General features: G+C 38.8%; 1 protein-coding gene across 1 annotated transcript in view; it reads left to right on the top strand.

Moving 5' to 3' along the window:
• Positions 1-20,491, top strand: part of LOC308074684 (ryanodine receptor 3) — a gene marked incomplete at its 5' end in the record, with an annotated part of 322,999 nt that overhangs the window by 202,197 nt on the left and 100,311 nt on the right. The window contains 8 exon segments of the mRNA XM_080414190.1: positions 5,171-5,444; positions 10,072-10,186; positions 13,668-13,797; positions 15,372-15,475; positions 16,415-16,550; positions 17,794-17,980; positions 19,211-19,319; positions 19,948-20,068. Coding sequence (XP_080270316.1) covers positions 5,171-5,444; positions 10,072-10,186; positions 13,668-13,797; positions 15,372-15,475; positions 16,415-16,550; positions 17,794-17,980; positions 19,211-19,319; positions 19,948-20,068 — 1,176 coding nt within the window.

Here is a 20,491-nt window from a genome sequence, read left to right as displayed (position 1 = left end):
CTGTAATGTTTTACTTAAGTAAAAGTATAAATACTGCAATGTAACCCTAACCTTTATAAAAGTGAAGCTCACAACTTGTCTTTTGATTTCACTGTTTGAAACAGGGCTTGAGTTGTAATGCATAACTGCAAGTTTGCCCTTTTCACTACTGGCTTACATGAAAGAAAAACCCAAATGGGTCCATTTGGTTTCATTAATGTCTTTTGTAAATAAAGTATTCAATAAAACGTCATAATAAAAAATAGCAGATCTACAAGCGCACAAGGCGGCGATGCGTTGTGAGCTTGTAGATCTGCTTTTTTCTGATCAAATTCAGCTGATTTTAGCGTCATACCTTACATGAAAATTTTTGCTACAGTAACCTTGGTTATAGCGTTTATTCATTCATTTTTAAACAGGGCAGTCATGTTAAAAACATCAACAGTGGTGGGAAAAGTACTCTAATGTTTTACTTAAGTAAAAGTATCAATACTGCAATGTAAAAGTCCTGAATTCAAAATTGACTTGAGTAAAAGTACAAAGGTATTGGTATCAAAATGTAATTAAAGTACCAAAAGTAAAACTACTAAAATGTTTGAAAGTATTCACACCACGACCACTGAACATGATCCACCAGACAAAAATCTTGACTGTGCAAATTTAGAAAAAATCTATAGTGCTCAAGCATTTGCAAACATACAGTAAGTAACAGAGGTACAATGTTACATTAATCTGCACCTGATCACCTGCAAATTGGCCTATTTGAAAGATCTATTTGTATCTCCATCACAATTAACTGGAGTACTTTCCTGCATAATCAGTCAAGAATACAGTTGACACTAAAGTTATTATTATTATTTAGCCTTTATAAAAGTGAAGCTCACAACTTGTCTTTTAATTTCATGCAAGTTTGCCCTTTTCACTACTGGCTTACATGAACAAAATACCCAAATGGGTCCATTTGGTTTCATTAATGTCTTTTCTAATTAAAGTATTCAATAAAAAAATCTAAAATAGCAGATCTACAAGCACACAAGGCGGCGACGCATTGTGAGCTTGTAGATCTGCTATATTAATGAAACATGTTTTGTGTTACGCTGATTTTAGCGTCAATTTTGATGCTAAAATCATCATCAATCTTGGAATGGTTTGCATCATTTTAATCACAAGGCCCGTACCTTTAAAATGGTATATAGATTGACTATGTAGGTGACACACATGCTAGTGTAAATGTGTAAATGTGAAAAAAACGCTTGTTTCGCCGCCTGTTCTGCATTCCTCAACACACACGCACACGCACACGCTCACACACACGCACACGCACACACCTCACGTACTAGTGTTGCCATGTATACTAATTATAAGCGACCTCGTTTTATGTAAAGTTGCTTGTAAATATAGGTAGTTGCTTTTTATTTGTTATTATTTTGTTGTGAGCTTGTAGATCGGCTATTTCCAAATCGTCTATTTTCAAATAGCCGATGCATATAGGTTGAAAGTGCTCATGTAGCCTAATAGTCACTTAAATCTTTGGGCTTGTTTTCATTGACCTGGTTGCTTATTTTGCTCTCAAAATCTGGCAACCGTGTCATTGTTTAGACCAACCAAGAAGAAAATGCGAAAGCGATCCTCTTTTCCAAGCCCCGTGTAAAAGACAGTATTATGTTGAGAAAATATAAAGTCATTACAGCACCATAACATGGTTAATAAATTTTATTTTGGGATGTACAATACATGAAAATTACGAGAGTAATAACGCGACTTGCGTCGATAACTAATGGGGAGCGGACATTAGCGCGCTTGGCTAAAAACAGTTAGTTAGTAACATCATACAAGCTAACTATTAGCCAAATTCAGCTAGCGCTCGGAGGAATCCATAGTCCCATAGCTTGGGAGGACGAGGCCGCCCGTTCAGAGTATGGGAAAGTATCCCATTGGCTTAAACGACAGCCAATGACGCAAATCTGTCGAATGCAAATGAATCTGTCGAATGCAAATCTGTAATCTGTCGAATGATGAGTAGTAGGTCTGCCTCTTCTTAGACCCGCAGCTTTCAGCAAGCGAGTAAAAAAAGGGAACCCTCAATCAAGTAGAGGTGTGCGTGTGTGCGTGTGTACGTGTGTGTGCGTGTGTGTGTGTGTGTGTGTGTGTGTGTGTGTGTGTGTGTGTTAGTGCTGCACGATTAATCGAAAAAAGATCGTGATCTCGATTCAGACACCTATGCGATCTCGATTTTAAATTATGACGATTTTTTTTTCAATATATTTTTTTTTTTTTGCTTGATATTTTTATATTTACAAGAGAATTGTGTGAGAATCGTGTGAGAATCGTGATCTCAATTCTTATGGAGGAAAATCGTGATTCACATTTGAGCAAGAATCGTGCAGCACTAGTGTGTGTGTGTGTGTGTGTGTGTGTGTGTGTGTACAGTAGTTGGAGAGGATTGCTATTTGTTGACCTTGGTAGATGGAGAAAAGCATGGATTCATCTCCTGAACTTCAATGGCCCCCACTAAAGATGGGGCAGATTTCAAAGAGACACTATAGATTATAGGGGGGGCGGTGGTGTGGCTTTGATGTTTGGAGGCCATCTAGCAGTGGTGGAAAAAAGTACTCATAATTGTTTTACTTAAGTAAAAGTATCAATACTGCAATATAGAAACACTCTGTTACAAGTAAAAGTCCGGTAATCAAAATTAACTTGAGTAAAAGTACAAAAGTATTGGCATCAAAATATACTCTAAGTACCAAAAGTTTAAGTTTTCATTATGCAGAATGTCCAGTTTCACAAGTTATCATTATGTCTAAAATGCATTAAAAATATTTTGAAAATACAAGCTTACAACGCGTTGTGAGCTTGTAGATCGGCAGTTTAGGGCTGAAGTGGTCAAAGTATGTTTTGTAATAATAATCAAAATCCACAAAGTAACTAGTAACTCAAGTGTTCAAATACTTCTAGTGGCGTAAAAGTACAATATTTGCCTCTGAGATGTAGCGGAGTAGAAGTAAAAGTATAGAAAAATGGAAATACTCCAGTAAAGTACTTACATTTTTTACTTAAGTACAGTACTTGAGTACATGTACTTAGTTACTTTCCACCACTGCCATCTAGTGACTGAAAGTGTTTTGGTTTGATCCCTGCCACCGACCAGAGATAGATAGATTGACCTTTATTGACTGGCCTACTACTGTACAGCTATATGGTAGGACTGAACAACGCTGATGTTGGGTAATGTTACGGTAGGTATAATGCAGCTGTATAATGTGGAGGGGGACTGGCTCCTTTCCATGAGTCATTAGCCTATACTAAAATAAATGACCTTTGGGCCGGTAATTACTATTACCACCATGTACAACAGCTTAGCAGTGTGTACACCTTACATCACAAAGTTCCTCAGTGTTAAAGAGACATTTTACAGTGGGAGACTGCCACCTGCATTTCGCAGCACATTTCACCTGAGTCGCTGTAGAGAAGGTATCGATATAGAGCCATGATCACAATCAAGGAGGGTTTGTTTGTCACTCAACAAGTACATAGATCACACATATCGTCTCTGTCGGGTGGAAACCTCATATGTCCAAAGCTGTTACATTTCAGGATTCAAAATCAAAAGCATCAAAAGTAGCAGATCTACAAGCTCAAAACGCGTCGCTTCGCGCCGCGTTTCGAGCTTGTAGATCTGCTACTTTTTGATGTTTTTGTCTGACGTCGTAGTGTAGGGCATTAATTTACGAAAACAAAACACAAAAAGTTACAATATGTATATATATATACTGTAGGAGGTTTCTGCCCAACGAAGTCAAAAGGCCAGGTGCTGGGCAGAGACAAAAGAGAACATGGTCCGCACACTGGGTCCAGCTCCAAAGGTATATTTTTTTATTTAGCTTACCACCAGGGTGATGTTTCAGCTCCTGATCTGAGGAGCAGCTACCAGGCTCCAAACGTCACCTTGGTGTGGTAATGCCTTCTCTTTTATTTGTCACTCTCACACACACACACACACACACACACACACACACACACACACACACACACACACACACACACACACACACACACACACACACACCGTTGGCCTAAGGTTTTCCTAAATCTTTCATAGTAAATAGCCGAAGTATAAAATATTGAACGAATATGAACTGATTTGCAATGCATGGTCTCCACCAGTAGTGGTAATCAAATCTGTGACATTGCAATTACGTGATCCTCCCGTTCCATACTGTACAGGCGTGCCTCCTCCTGGCCCTTCATTCTGCTTCCTTTTCTTCCAGACATCCTCTCCAGCTCTGTGGCCTCAGGCTGTTTTATCTTTTTAATTTTTCTCCATATTTTTCAGCAGCAGACATGGTCGTTCAACATAGTGTAAATTGTAGGGGTGCAACAGTTAATCAAACTAATCGATTTCATTGGTGATTAAAAAAAGTCAAGTTGAATAGCTTTTGGGGGAAATACTTTGGGCATAGGCGAATTTTTTTTCAATGTGTCAAAAATGTGCGACGTGTTGTGTGAACTTGTAGATTGCATGTTTCCGCTATTTTAGCGTGACACAATTGTACGACAAAGTATTCAAATAGTTCTTAAATGGTTAATCAGACTAATCGATTTGAAAAAGTTCGCGCCAATTCGTTGCCATTAACAAATATATATATATATATATATCTACAAGCTCAAAACATGGCGTCTTGCGCCGCGTTTCGAGCTTGTGGATCTGCTACTTTTGATGCTTTTTGTGTGACGCTGACGCTGTAGTATTTATTGAAAGTAAGGCATTCATTTATGGGGAAAAAAACACAAAAAGTTAAAATATGGAGATAAGAGGTTTATAATTGTATAGCACGCAGTGTTGCCAGATAATGTGAGAGAAACAAGCAACCAGGTCTAGGAAAACCAGCCCAGAAGAAGCGACTATGGGCCACATGAGCACTTTAACATATACATCAGCTATTTGAAAATAGCAGATCTACAAGCTCACAACGCGTCGCAACGCAAACGCGTTGTGAGCTTGTAGATCGGCTATTTTCAAATAAAATCTTGCGGGGAAATTATAATATGCAGATCTGGCAACCCTGATAGCACCATGGGGTTTTTCAGTAAACCGTTAGGATTTAGAAGGCATTTGTAGAATCGGCCTCGCGGGTCTTAATGGGTTAACTCTCCTCATTGCATCATGTGTCGTTGTCGTTCCGTATAGCCAACCTGAAGGAGCTGATCTCGCAGACCATGGTGAGCTGGGCCCAGGAGTGCCACATCCAGGACCCGGAGCTGGTCCGGAAGATGTTCAGCCTGCTGCGGAGGCAGTACGACAGCATCGGCGAGCTGCTGCGGGCCATGAGGAAGAGCTACACCATCAGCGCCACCTCCGTCCAGGACACCATCCAGCTGCTGGCCTCGCTGGGACAGATCCGCTCCCTGCTGTCCGTCCGCATGGGCAAGGAGGAGGAGAAGCTCATGATCGACGGCCTGGGGTAAGTAAATGGCTTTAACCCGTTAAGACCTGAAGCCGATTCTACAAAATGTCTTCTAAACTTCCAACAGTTTTCTGAAAAACGTATGTTTCTATATCAGTGGTGCTCAAAAGGACCCCGAGATTGAATGTATTTGGCCGCCGACCCCCATCTCAAAATATTTAGTTCCAGGGACCCCCAGAAACAAAGATTTGAGTTAAAAATGTTCGCTTTAAAACAATATATATATTCAAAGATTTGCACACGTTTTCACGATTTTTTCAAAAATAGCAGATCTACAAGCTCGTAGCGCGGCACTCGGTGCCGCGCTATGAGCTTGTATATCTGCTATTTTTGAATAGCCAAAGTGTAAAATAGTCACAACTCAAATCAAAAAATTACACGGTTGCGTTCCAGGTCTTAATAGGTTAATGGTTGGTGTATGTTGACCGGACCGACCGGCCCAAAAGTGACCAAATGAAAAAATGCTAATCGTCGCCGTCAGGCAGAAACCTCTTAGCTCTATAATTTGACTTCTTGTGTTTTGTTCTGTAAATTAACGGAGAATTAAGTATCAAAAGTAGCAGAGCTACAAAGCTCGAAACGAGTTTTGAGCTTATAGCTACTTTTGCAATTAAGTCTTGTCTAAGGAGTTTTCCTGAACCTCTATGCAGTGAGCGAGTCTCCTTCTGTCAGTTTACCTTTATGTTTTTGAGACCACCGCACCTGCAGTCAACCTTCCACAAAGGACAAAGAAAGGCGCAACAGTTCCCCTGTTCTTTAGGGTTTTATTATCAAAACCTGCCAAAGTAATGAATTATAAAATCACATGTCAAGTCAAATGCATCTTATTCATAAAGGCCATGTCTTCCCTTTTGCATCCTCATCTTGGTGCGGACAGTCTGACCACTGAATGCACTCTAGATCACTTGGTCCTGTACTTTTACTATTACTTAAGTTGCTTTTAAGTTTATTTTTATATGGACTTTAATGTTTCTGTTCTATGTTTATTTAATCTGTGAAACGTTTTATGCTGCTGTCTTGGCCAGGACTCCCTTGTAAAAGAGGTTCTGAATCTCTGGTGGGATTATTCCTGAAGGTGAAATTCAAAAGCAAAACTATGGAGTTACATTTGTGTCTTTATTAACCAAACAAAAGAAAAACATTTGAGAGAGAAAAAATATAAACAGAGCAAAGAATAGTTTTGAATGAAAACAAATTAAAACAGCAAGCGAAAAATAATAATTTGTAAGCAAAGGAAATTATATAAACAGAACAAAAAAATATTTTTAATTAAAACAAATTAAAAACGCAATCAAAAAAATATATTTGCAAGCAAAAAAATATAAGATTTGAAAGAAAAGAAAAAATTATTGAGAACAAAACTTTTAAAATTCAAGAGTAAAGAAATAAGGAAAAACTGTTTAAACTACATAAAACAAAATACTTAGTAAAATGTTTGGGAAATAAAATGTTTTTAATGTTTTTTTTCCTCATTTGCGAATGAAAGTAGTTTTTTCTGATTGCAAAATGCCTTCTCTCTCAAAACCTATGTCTTTGGTCTCGATTCTTTTTTCTCTCTCTTGGATTTGTTTGTGTGAGGGGTTAAAGTTCAGAAAGCGGGTCCTACGCTGATAGATGTAAGACACCTCTCCATTGGTCACTTGGAATCTGAGTGACAGCTCCCCCTTCCTTATGTAGCTTGTTGAATGCAGGGATGGAGGTGTGTTACGGCCAGCATGGTTTTTTGATTGATTGAATTATTAGCAGTTTGCAAAAAAAAACTAAAAAACATGAAAGTATAATGCAAGGTCAGCTAAGAGTATTTAAAACCCAAGAAAGATGACTTGTTTCCATTGGGGTCCTTTGTACTCAATTCATAGAGACATTTAATGACAGACAGATATACACTACTATGCAAAACATCATAAAAAACAAAAACAAAAAAATTATGTACAGTAAACAGATTGATGGAATACTTTATTAACAGTAGGATACAGAGGTACAATTGTACAATGATTGTTATAAGGATAACACAAAAAGGCTCGTTTCCATTGTGGTCCTCTGGGACTGAGGTCAGAGCTCCATTCCAGCTCTGGACGCTACACTATTCGTTACAATATTGAGCATTTTAGGCTATTAGCAATTCAGATGATTCCCTAATGTTAGGTTTCTGTTCTACTTACAGTTTGTGATCTGTATTTAAAATTGTTGTATTGCTGTTATAGTAGGCCAGTGGTTCCCAAACTTGGGATCGGGACCCTCAGAGGGGGTCCCCAGATTAGCTTAATGGGCAACATTGTTTTCTCTCTCAACAGTAAACAAACCAACCTATACAGTATAAGTGTATACAGGGTAACACATTTCTAAAGTGACAATTTAATGACTTTTAAGACCTTTTTAAGGCATTGTGCGCTTGTAGTTCGGCTATTTTCACAATATTTATCTGTGGAACCGAGTCAAACTAAATCTAATGCCTGGGTCAGGGTGGGTGGTCCCCACTTCAAGTATGATTATTTTGGGGGGTCCCCAGTTCAAATATGATTATTTTAGGGATTCACAGCCTGAAGCACACTATCAGACGAAACGTTTCCAAAGCAGTCTATCTGGAATGGGCCTGGCCAATAGGCCAGTCACTTCAGCCTTGCCTTAATTAGAATAACGAATATAAATAATGTAGCTTTATTTTATAATTTCAAAGGGTTCCGAGGCTGTGAATCCCTAAAATAATCATATTTGAACTGGGGACCCCCCAAAATAATCATACTTGAAGTGGGGACCACCCACCCTGACCCAGGCATTAGATTTAGTTTGACTCGGTTCCACAGATAAATATTGTGAAAATAGCCGAACTACAAGCGCACAATGCCTTAAAAAGGTCTTAAAAGTCATTCAATTGTCACTTTAGAAATGTGTTACCCTGTATACACTTATACTGTATAGGTTGGTTTGTTTACTGTTGAGAGAGAAAACAATGTTGCCCATTAAGCTAATCTGGGGACCCCCTCTGAGGGTCCCGATCCCAAGTTTGGGAACCACTGGCCTACTATAACAGTAACAACAATACAACAATTTTAAATACAGATCACAAACTGTAAGTAGAACAGAAACCTAACATTAGGGAATCATCTGAATTGCTAATAGCCTAAAATGCTCAATATTGTAACGAATAGTGTAGCGTCCAGAGCTGGAATGGAGCTCTGACCTCAGTCCCAGAGGACCACAATGGAAACAAGCCTTTTTGTGTTATCCTTATAACAATCATTGTACAATTGCACCTCTGTATCCTACTGTTAATAAAGTATTCCATCAATCTGTTTACTCAAACTGTTTACTGTACATATTTTTTTTGTTTTTGTTTTTATGATGTTTTGCATAGTAGTGTATCTGTCTGTCATTAAATGTCTCTATGAATTGAGTACAAAGGACCCCAATGGAAACAAGTCATCTTTCTTAGGTTTTAAATACTCTTAGCTGACCTTGCATTATACTTTCATGTTTTTTAGTTTTTTTTGCAAACTGCTAATAATAATAATAATCAAAAAACCATGCTGGCCGTAACACACCTCCATCCCTGCATTCAACAAGCTACATAAGGAAGGGGGAGCTGTCACTCAGACTCCAAGTGACCAATGGAGAGAGGTGTCTTACATCTATCAGCGTAGGACCCGCCTTCTGAACTTTAACCCCTCACACAAACAAATCCAAGAGAGAGAAAAAAAAAATTGAGACCAAAGACATAGGTTTTGAGAGAGAAGGCATTTTGCAATCAGAAAAAACAACTTTCATTCGCAAATGAGGAAAAAAAACATTAAAAACATTTTATTTAGCACAACACATTTTATTACCCAAACATTTTACTAAGTATTTTGTTTTATGTAGTTTAAACCGTTTTTCCTTATTTTTTTACTCTTGAATTTTAAAAGTTTTGTTCTCAATTATTTATTTTTTTCTTTCAAATCTTATATTTTTTTGCTTGCAAATATATTTTTTTGATTGCGTTTTTAATTTGTTTTAATTAAAAATATTTTTTGTTCTGTTTATATAATTTCCTTTGCTTACAAATTATTATTTTTTGCTTGCTGTTTTAATTCGTTTTCTTTCAAAACTATTCTTTGCTCTGTTTATATTTTTTCTCTCTCAAATGTTTTTCTTTTGTTTGGTTAATAAAGACACAAATGTAACTCCAAACAAAACAAAAATATATAGACAGTCATAGTCATAAAATAAATTGTCTCTGTCGGATGGAAACCTCATATGCCCTAAACGGTTACTACTCAGTATTCAAATTCAAAAACAGCAAATAATACTTTTCTGTGACGCTGACACGCTTGTAGTATGCATTAATTCACGACAAAACACAAAAAGTTAAAATTCTGGAGATAAGAGGTCTATGCCCCAACAGCAACACAATTAGGGCCCAAAAAAAAACACTGCCACAAAATATGGATGTTGATATGAATGTGAATCTCTTTGATTGATTGATTGATTGATTGATTACTTTATTAACAGTTTGCAAGAGGTTCAGTTGTACAATAACGCTAGAAGGATAACACAAAAAAAAGCCCTGAGGGCTTGTTTCCATTGTGGTTCTAGTATTGTATTCATACTCTGATATGTGTGTCATGTGTCTTGTGTTCCCGTCCAGGGACATCATGAACAACAAGGTGTTCTACCAACACCCCAACCTGATGAGGGTGCTGGGCATGCACGAGACTGTCATGGAGGTCATGGTCAACGTGCTGGGCGGTGACAAGTCACAGGTATTTCCATTTCCATTTTGTTTTCACTGCTTCCGTTTTGCTGTGAAAGAAAAGAGCTTCAAACGGCTGCTGCCAGGCGCCCATGATCAACGATACAGTTAACCCATTCAATCCGGGAACACATTTTTTGTCATTTTTTGATTTCTTTGGCTATTCAAAAATAGCAGATATACAAGCTCATAGCGCGGCACCGAGTGCCGCGCTATGAGCTTGTAGATCTGCTAAAAATGTTTTTGGTGCAAATCTTTGAATATTTATTTTTTATATAAATAAATTACATGTATAACTCAAATCTTTGCTTCTGGGGATTCTACAAATGTACAAAAAAAATGTCTCAAAATATGTTGTTCCAAGGACCCCCCAGAAGCAAAGATTTGTAGATCTGCTATTTTTGAATAGCCAAAGAATGACAGACATGCGTTCCCGGATTCAAGGGGTTAAGCTCTGCTGCCATGTGCGCTCCCGTGCTCGCTCATCTGTAACGGTCAGCGTTGCCAGATTTTGCAAGAGAGAAACCAGATCTACGAAAACAAGCCCAAAAGAAGCGACCATCAGTTTAACCACTTTAAACCTATATACTTTACTATTTGAAAATAGCCGATCTACAAGCTCGCAACGCGTCACGTTGTGAGCTTGTAGATCTGCTATTTTCAAAACAATCTTGACTAAAAATGGTGGAATGTTTTTGTAACATTTTTAACAACACAAATCTTATGTGGGGGCCCCTGTCACAAAATATTTTTGAAATGGGTGTCCGCGGCCAAAAACATGTTGATTTGGGGGATTTCCTTGACATGAAAATGTTTGAGAACCACTGTTTTAAACAACACTAGGAAACGAGCCCAAATTAGCAACTACTCTTTAGAAACAAGCCCCAAAAATACACAACCCGCAACTACCGATATTTACAAGCAACTTTACAGAAAAACAAGCCCAAGGTCGCTTATAATAAGCAGACATGGCAACGCTGGTAACATTGTGCGTGCGTGAACTTAAAATTGGCAGTGGCTCAGCTCGTTGCGGCGTACTGTAGCAAAATATTACTTATATTATCACTTGAAAGTAGCACATCTGCCGCTCATGAGGAAGAGACCTTGGTGGACCCGACTCTCCTTTTACTATCTCTCTCTCTGTTGCAAATTGGCTGGTGCAGATAGTCCTTTCAAGCGCGGAGGAAGGAGATACCGACTGTTTTCCATTGCTAATTCGCTCCTTAGAGTTTTTATTTTTTCTTATTTGAGACGGCAGTGTGCAGGCTGCAACACTCTTTTCAGCAGACCTAACGTTGCCTTACCTGCAGTGGTGGAAAGTAACTAAGTACATTTACTCAAGTAGTCTGTACTTAAAGGGATAGTTCACCCCCCAAAAAAAAAATTCTATCGATTAGTCACCCCATGGAGACTTCAATTAATTCACAAACAGTATATGAATATATCTAGACTAGACAGTATATCATCGTTGGTTATGTGATTTTAGTAGCTTTCACCCATTGATGCTGGAAAAGCAAGCTGTTTTCTCCTTGGGCTGACAGCGTCATAGGTAGGAGAGGGCAGTGGGTGCTGGTGGAGGCGTGTTGTCTGTGTGGAGCCATCAGGCCTTTTCAGACATTAATTAGGAAAGGCGACATTGATGGGGAATTTATAGCAACACGCCAGGAGAAAGTGAAACAGTCATTAGGCTGAACAGACTGCAGTTAATGTGTATAATGCACACACTGACGGCGGAAGGTTGCCATGCAAGGAACCGATCTGCTCGTTGGGAGGATTTAGAGGTTCATGGCGTCAATTCAAATCAAATCAAATGTATTTATAAAGCACGTTTTAAAAACAACTCGTTGACCAAAGAGCCGTACCGATCATGTTATAGTAACCGTAACACAAGACATACATTTCAGAGCCACAAATATATAATCAATAAAACATTTTAGATAAATATACCATTGTTAAAAACAACCATATCAGGGGGATTAAATGTTAGTGAACAGTCTTGGATGTTATGGGTTCAGCTATAGGGGAGGGGCCAGATCTTATGGGGAGGATAATGCTGTTCCTCATCATCGATGTAGGAGAGGGCCAGCCCCGTTTAGAGATTTATTCAATGACAGACGAGTCTTGCTCAAGGAAACTTCGACGCAATGCCTGGGGGATGCGGTATCGAACTGGGACCCTTCTGTTCCCCAGAGGGATGCTTTACTGTACTTCCTGATTCCTGAACCACTGTCACTGTGGACCCCATAATAAAACGGCACCATCTCAATTGCTGACTGCTTTTACTGTAACTAGAAAATCTAGCAAACCCTATAGTCCTCTTGTCTATGGCTTGTCTTGTGGTTTAGATGTTTCTCTGTTTTGGGACATAATTTGCTTCTGTTTAACCCATTAAGACCGGGAACACATCTGTGTAATTTTAAGATTTTCTTTGGCTATTCAAAAATAGCAGATATACAAGCTCATAGCGCTTGCAGATTTGCCATTTTTGAAAAATCGTGAACAATTTGTGCAAATCTTTGAATATATATATTTTTAAAGCGAACATTTTTAACTCAAATCTTTGCTTCTGAGGATTCTACAAATGTCTTCTAAATCCTGACAGTTTTTTGAAAAAAACGTACGTTGCTATATAGTGGTTCTCAATTTTTCTCATATCAAGGACCCCCAAAATGATATGTATTTGGCCTCGGACCCCCATCTGTTGTTCCAGGGACCCCCCCAGAAGCAAAGATTTGAGTTACAAATGTTCGCTTTGAAAAAATATATATATATTAAAAGATTTGCACACATTTTCACAATTTTTCAAAAATAGCAGATCTACAAGCTCATGGCGCGGCACTCGGTGCCGCGCCATGAGCTTGTAGATCCGCTATTTTTGAATAGCCAAATAAATCTTAAAATGACATGCGTTCCCGGTCTTAATGGGTTAATCAAACTTAAAACAATCAGCTACACTGTGTCATTATTTCTCAGAAGTCGCACACCGTGTGCATTCCCTGTGTACGGATAGAAATCAGAGAAACCAGAGGAAAGCTTTATTCGCTTCTCCTTTCGCAGAACATAGCAGATCGTCAAGCTCACGACGCGCTGCGCCAGGACGCGCTGTGAGCTTGCCGATCGGCCATTTTCAGCGAAAGTCTTCCCCCGCAATAACGGAGAAAAGAAAAGACACTCGTATAGATAGAGAGCCCTGAGGGACTCTCCGGTCAACCATATGGCCCTTTAAGTGGTTAACCCATTGATACCTGGAACGCATCTGTGTCACTTTAGATGTCTTTAGGCTATTCAAAAATAGCAGATATACAAGCTCATAGCGCGGCACCGAGTGCCGCGCTATGAACTTGTAGATCTGCTATTTTTGAAAAATCGAGGGAAAAAAAAATTTGGTTTTTTTTTCAATTTTTTTTTAGGATTTAGAAGACATTTCTAGAATCTTCTCAGGTCTTAATGGGTTAAACGTCACAGTCTTTTTTGTTGTGTCTCTGCAGGAAATCGCCTTCCCCAAGATGGTGGCCAGCTGCTGCCGTTTCCTCTGCTACTTCTGCCGCATCAGCAGACAGAACCAGAAGGCCATGTTCGACCACCTCAGCTACCTGCTGGAGAACAGCAGCGTGGGGCTGGGTGGGTTATACCGCACCACGCCACGGCCTGCTCACCGTGTCCAATGGCTCCGATTACATCTTAGTTTCCTGATATATTTGACCCAATGAACACCAGAACATGATATCTTACCGTCTTCAACTTGCAACTAACCACTTTCAAACCTGTCATGCCTAATTTGGGCATGTCATTATGGGCGGGAATTTGCTAAATATAAAAAAAAACAATCTTTCCAAAAACGTTCCAAAAAGGTTATTTATTTATTATAAATTTATTTTTATTCATTTTATACAGGACACTGTAAAGTCACTAAAATATACATACATACATACATACATACATACATACATACATACATACATACATACATACATACATACATACATACATGCAGTACCAGTGGTGGAAAAAGTACTCAAATGTTTTACTTAAGTAAAAGTATCAATATTGCAATTTAGAAGTACTCTGTTACAAGTGAAAGTCCGGAATTCAAAATTGACTTGAGTAAAAGTACAAAAGTATTGGTATCAAAATGTACTTAAAGTACCAAAAGTAAAAGTACTAAAATATTTGAAAATAGCAGATCTACAAGCTCACAACGCGTCGCGCTGCGACGCGTTGTGAGCTTGTAGATCGGCTATTTTCAAATAGCCTAGGTATAAAATAGGGCTACAGTGGTAACGTATGTTTCATAATATCATATTTTATATCTGCAAAGTAACTAGTAACTAAAGTTTTCAAATAATTGTAGTAGAGTAAAAGTACAATATTTGCCTCTGAGATGTAGTGAAGTAAAAGTATTGGAAATTGGAAATACTCCAGTAAAGTACAAATACCTCAGAATTGTACTTAAGTACAGTACTTGAGTAAATGTAATTAGTTACTTTCCACCACTGTGCAGTACATACTTACAGTAAATGTCAAATAACATGTAAAATAAAGGTATACAACAAAGTGTAAAATAGGGCTTTATTAGATACTGTAAAACAGGTTGATCAGGTGACCTAAATATGACATTACAAAGGATATAGCTGCTGTTGATTGGGCTGCATGCAATACAGTCTGGAATGAACCATAATCAACAAACTGCGCACAGCAATGAACACAAAATGTGACGCCATTAATGCAGAAGTTATGGTCGTATCCACGGTGGCACTCCAGATGTCTACCATAAGCTTCTATAAACTAAATGTATGTGGAAGCCAGTAGCAGTGTGTGATTAACCACACTGCAAAGTAGCAGTGGAAACTTTTCCTTTAAGTTTTCAAATGTTATTGGCCAGCTGTGAAAAGATTACAGGTAGTCGAGACTAGAATCAGTGGTAACACTGCCCCCTGCTGTTCAGCCCATTAAGACCTGAGGCCTAAATCAGTAGTTCTCACACTTTCAAGATTAAAAAAAAAAAAGGCACAAAGTGACGCGTTGTGAGCTTGTGCATCTGCTATTTTTGAATGACACGGTTTTAATGGCTTAATGGAGCCTGCTTCTACTAGCTACAGTATGTTGCGTATACACGTTAAAATGTATTCCTGTTCTATGTCACAGTTGGAAGACAGGAACTGGTGCAGAATGTTTGAATGTGTTTTGTATCGCAGCCTCCCCGGCTATGAGGGGCTCCACCCCCCTGGATGTCGCTGCTTCTTCAGTGATGGACAACAATGGTCTGGCACTGGCGCTGGAGGAGCCTGATCTAGACAAGGTATAGGACAATACTTTAAAGTCTGTTTCATATTCAAGTGTCAATAGGCCATATTCACACAGTGGCCATTTTGGAATTTAACATTGAAAATGCCACCCCGTTGCCGTGGAAACCGGAGTGGCATTTCATCAACTTAATGGCAATATGGTCGCCGTGTGAATATGGTCTACAGTGTAGTGTCCAGTGTTAAGGTCCTTACACACCGGGGCGAATTCTTCATGCGAATAAATACGTTTTTTTTTAAACCTTATAAAGTCAATGCAAGCGTCCACATCAGTTTCGCGAAGCGAAAAAGCGTCTTTTAATTATTCAGAACGAGTCCGAATTTTGCGTATATTCGCATATTCGCCGGTGTGTAAGGACCTTTACTCATTGTATTTGGAGATCATGTACCAGGATGTAGGACACAGGTGTATGTGATGATGAAGACAATTGTATGTGATTAAATGCACACAGGTGGTGAATGATTATTGAAAGGACACAATTAAAGACAGTAAAAGGCAGTCTACTGTCTCCGTGTGTTTGTATGTTAAGATTCTGGATATCAAACACTGCAAATAGGTTCCGTATGAAAAGTGTCACAAGACACTGAGGCCTCAAACGAAGTGTTACTAGACCAGCTGGCTAGTTTACATTAAAGAAAAGATGGCCACATTCTGTCAAGGCAACAACAGAATGCTTGGTCCAGTCATCCAATAAAAATGTCACACTTATTTTTGTTTTTTTCACATATTTTTGTTTGGCCGGCCTCGTCGACCGGCACTTGTCTTACGAGTATAAAACAGCTTTTATTAGTCTCAATGTTTTGAATTTCACCAATCCCATATTTTCTGGTTGGGTCTAAATTAATTATGCCGTATATCATGGGAGATTTTTGGAAGTAGGACAAATGAAGGCCAAGTTAGAAGAATGTAACACTGTGATATTGCACACCTGCAGGTGGTGACCTATTTGGCAGGCTGTGGTCTTCAGAGCTGCCCCATGTTGCTGGCTAAAGGCTACCCAGACATCGGCTGGAATCCCATTGAAGGAGAACGCTACCTCTCATTCCTGCGTTTTGCTGTGTTTGTCAATGGTATTACCATGTTTTTTCACTCTTTTCCATACACAGAGAGAGAGAGAGAGAGAGAGAGAGAGACAGACAGACAGAGACAGAGATGGGGGGTATATAGAGATAGACTATACGTGGAATCTTTCTCTCCTTTCTGTCTTTCTCCTTCCATGGAGTTGCCGGAGGCATAGCCTGCCAGAGCAGAAGAGTTGGCCGTAGGGCAGTAGAGCCCCTTGGGGAAGTCCTGCTCTTCACTTGGATACTGGATATTGGGGGGAAAAAGAACTCCTGTCTGTAACACTTCCAGCAGTCATTATATTGCTTCCCAAACAGTGAGATAACAATGCTACGACGAGCCGTCAATAAGACCTCCTTGTTGCCTTCCATCTCAGTTTCCTTTGGAAGTGGAAGTCAGGAGTTTGTTATATTTAAGAAAAGATAACCCTTTATTGATCCCTGTGGGGAATTTCAGGAGTCATAGCAGCAACAGCAGCATAGTGAAACACAGGAACAGCTGAGAGTATAGTCAAAAGCCAATAAAAAAAAGAAATTGTTAGACTCTGACACTAGACTTATGCAGTGAGTGTGAATGTTACATTCTATCAATAAATATAAACAGTACCGTCTATCAACAATGATTTTGAGTGGATGTCCATTATCAACAGTGACGACTTAATATAGTATTATACAGTCATTATCAACAATGAATATTATGACTGATTCGAGTGAATATAACGAAATGTCTCAACAGTTATCCTTAACCCATTAAGACCTGGAACTGTGTCATTTTTAGATTTGAGCTAAAAAGCATTATTTTACACTTTGGGCTATTCAAAAATAGCAGATATACAAGCTCATAGCGCGGCACCGAGTGCCGCGCTACGAGCTTGTAGATCTGCTATTTTTGAAAATGTGTGCAAATCTTTGAACATATATATTTTCAAAGCGAACATTTTTAACTCAAATCTTTGCTTCTGGGGGGTCCCTGGAACAAAATATTTTGATGGGGGTCCACGGCCAAATACATATCATTTTGGGGGTCCTGGACATGAAAAAGATTGAGCACCACTGATAAAGAAACATACGTTTTTCAGAAAACTGTTGAGATTTAGGAGACGTGTAGAATCGGCTTCAGGTCACAATGGGTTAACAGGCACATGTCACAGTTCTGTAGTGTATATCCCAGTACTCAATGTGCAACTTCAGTTGTTCCATTTGGTGTGTGTGTGTGTGTGTGTGTGTCTGTGTGTGTGCGTGTTCTTTCCAGGTGAGAGCGTGGAGGAGAACTCCAGTGTTGTGGTGAAGCTGCTGATCCGTCGTCCCGAGTGTTTCGGCCCCGCGTTGAGGGGGGAGGGTGGGAACGGCCTGCTGGCCGCCATGAAAGAAGCCATCAAGATCTCGGACACCCCCGCTCTGGACCTCCCCAGCTCTGCACAGGGGGTCAGCTTCGAATGGTAAGAAGCAGTGCTGTGGAAAAAAGTACTCAAATGTAGCCTACTCAAATGTTTTACTTGAGTAAAAAGTATCAATATCAAAATGTAGAAGTACTCTGTTACAAGTGAAAGTCCGGAATTCAAAATTTACTTGAGTAAAAGTACAAAAGTATTGGTATCAAAATGTACTTAAAGTACCTAAAGTAAACGTACTAAATGTTTGAAAATAGCAGATCTACAAGCTCACAACGCGCGGCGATGCGACGCGCTGTGAGCTTGTAGATCGGCTATTTTCAAATAGCCGAGGTATAAAATAGGGCTAAAGTGGTCAATGCATGTTTTATAATGTAATCATTCTATCTGCAAAGTAACTAGCAACTAAAGTTTTCAAATAATTGTAGTGGAGTAAAAGTACAATATTTGCCTCTGAGATGTAGTGGAGTAGAAGTAAAAGTACTGAAAACTGGAAATACTCCAGTAAAGTAAAAAATACCTCAAAATTGTACTTACGTAGAGTACTTGAGTAAATGTACTTAGTTACAGTACCGGCTTACACCACTGCAAATGAATAATAGAACACTTGCTCTCAAACGCTTCTATTTCAAGGTTTGGTTTGCATAAAGGCCCCATTGACTCTTGAGAGTGTATGAATATACTGTATTTGCTGCATAATGTCATTCTTGTAAAACATACCCGCTGATACTTACCATCAGTGGTGGAAAGTAACTAAGTACATTTACTTAAGTACTGTACTTAAGTAAAATGTTGAGGTATTTGTACTTTACTTGAGTATTTCCAATTTCCAATACTTTTACTTCTACTCCACTACATCTCAGAGGCAAATATTGTACTTTTACTCCACTACAATTATTTGAAAACTTTAGTTACTAGTTACTTTTCAGATATAAACCATGATATAATGAAACATACATTAACCACCTTATCCCTATTTTATACATAGGCTATTTGAAAATAGCAGATCTACAAGCTCACAACGCGTCGCATCGCGACGCGTTGTGAGCTTGTAGATCGGCTATTTTCAAATATTTAGTACTTTTACTTTTGGTACTTTAAGTACATTTTGATGCCAATACTTTTGTACTTTTACTCAAGTACATTTTTAATTTTGGACTTTTACTTGTAACAGAGTATTTTTATATTGCAGTATTGGTACTTTTACTTAAGTAAAGAATTTGAGTACTTTTTCCACCACTGCTTACCATGCTGTTGTGAATGGTTTGTTTCCGACAGGTCTGGTGACGCCGATGACGAGGAAGAGGTGGTCCACATGGGCAACGCCATCATGTCCTTCTACTCGGCCCTCATTGACCTGCTGGGGCGCTGCGCACCAGAGATGCATGTACGTTCTGATTACTGTACCATTGTCATCATCATCATCATCATCAGTGGTGGAAAAAGTACTCAAATTCTTTACTTAAGTAAAAGTACCAATACTGCAATATAAAAATACTCTGTTACAAGTAAAAGTCCAGAATTCAAAATTTACTTGAGTAAAAGTACAAAAGTATTGGCATCAAAATGTACTTAAAGTACCAAAAGTAAAAGTACAAACATATTTGAAAATAGCAGATCTACAAGCTCACAACGCGTCGCATCGCGACGCGTTGTGAGCTTGTAGATCGGCTATTTTCAAATAGCCTATGTAAAAAATATGGCTAAAGTGGTTAATGTATGTTTTATAATATAATAATTTATATCCAAAAAGTAACTAGTAACTAAAGTTTTCAAATAATTGTAGTGGAGTAAAAGTACAATATTTGCCTCTGAGATGTAGTGGAGTAGAAGTAAAAGTATTGGAAATTGGAAATACTCAAGTAAAGTACAAATACCTCAAAATTGTACTTAAGTACAGTACTTAAGTAAATGTACTTAGTTACTTTCCACCACTGATCATCATCATCATCATCTTCACCACATTGTCCTGTCCCTCCAGCTCTCCTGTCTTACATCTGTTTCCCTCCCATCAGCTGATCAACAAAGGGAAAGGGGAAGCCCTGCGTATCCGTGCCATCCTGCGCTCGCTGGTGCCCACGGAAGATCTGGTGGGAATTATCAGCATACCCCTCAGAATGCCAGTCACCAACAAAGGTATTCCCCCCTTTGATCTATTTTGACAGTTTTAACCCATTAAGACCTGAAGCCGATTCTAAAAATGTCTTCTAAATCCCAACAGTATTCTGGAAAATAAAACGTATGTTTCTATATCAGTGGTGCTCAAAACTTTTTCACGTCAAGGACCCCCAAAATTATATGTATTTGGTCGCCGACCTCCATCTTCAAAATGAGTTGTCCCAGGGACCCCCATAAGCAAAGAATAGAGTTAAAAATGTTCGCTTTAAACAATACATATTCAAAGGTTTGCACACATTTTGACGATTTTTCAAAAATGGCAGATCTACAAGCTCGTAGCGCGGCACTCGGTGCCGCGCTATGAGCTTGTATATCTGCTATTTTTGTATATCTGCTATTTTTTTTCTTTTCTTTTAGTGTAAAATAATGCTTTTTCTAGCT

The sequence above is a fragment of the Gymnoscopelus braueri genome, assembly GCF_963280865.1.
Source record: "Gymnoscopelus braueri genome assembly, chromosome: 19".
Classification (NCBI taxonomy): domain Eukaryota; kingdom Metazoa; phylum Chordata; class Actinopteri; order Myctophiformes; family Myctophidae; genus Gymnoscopelus; species Gymnoscopelus braueri.
Note: the sequence above shows the minus strand (reverse complement) of the source record. Positions and strands in the feature narration are given on the sequence as shown.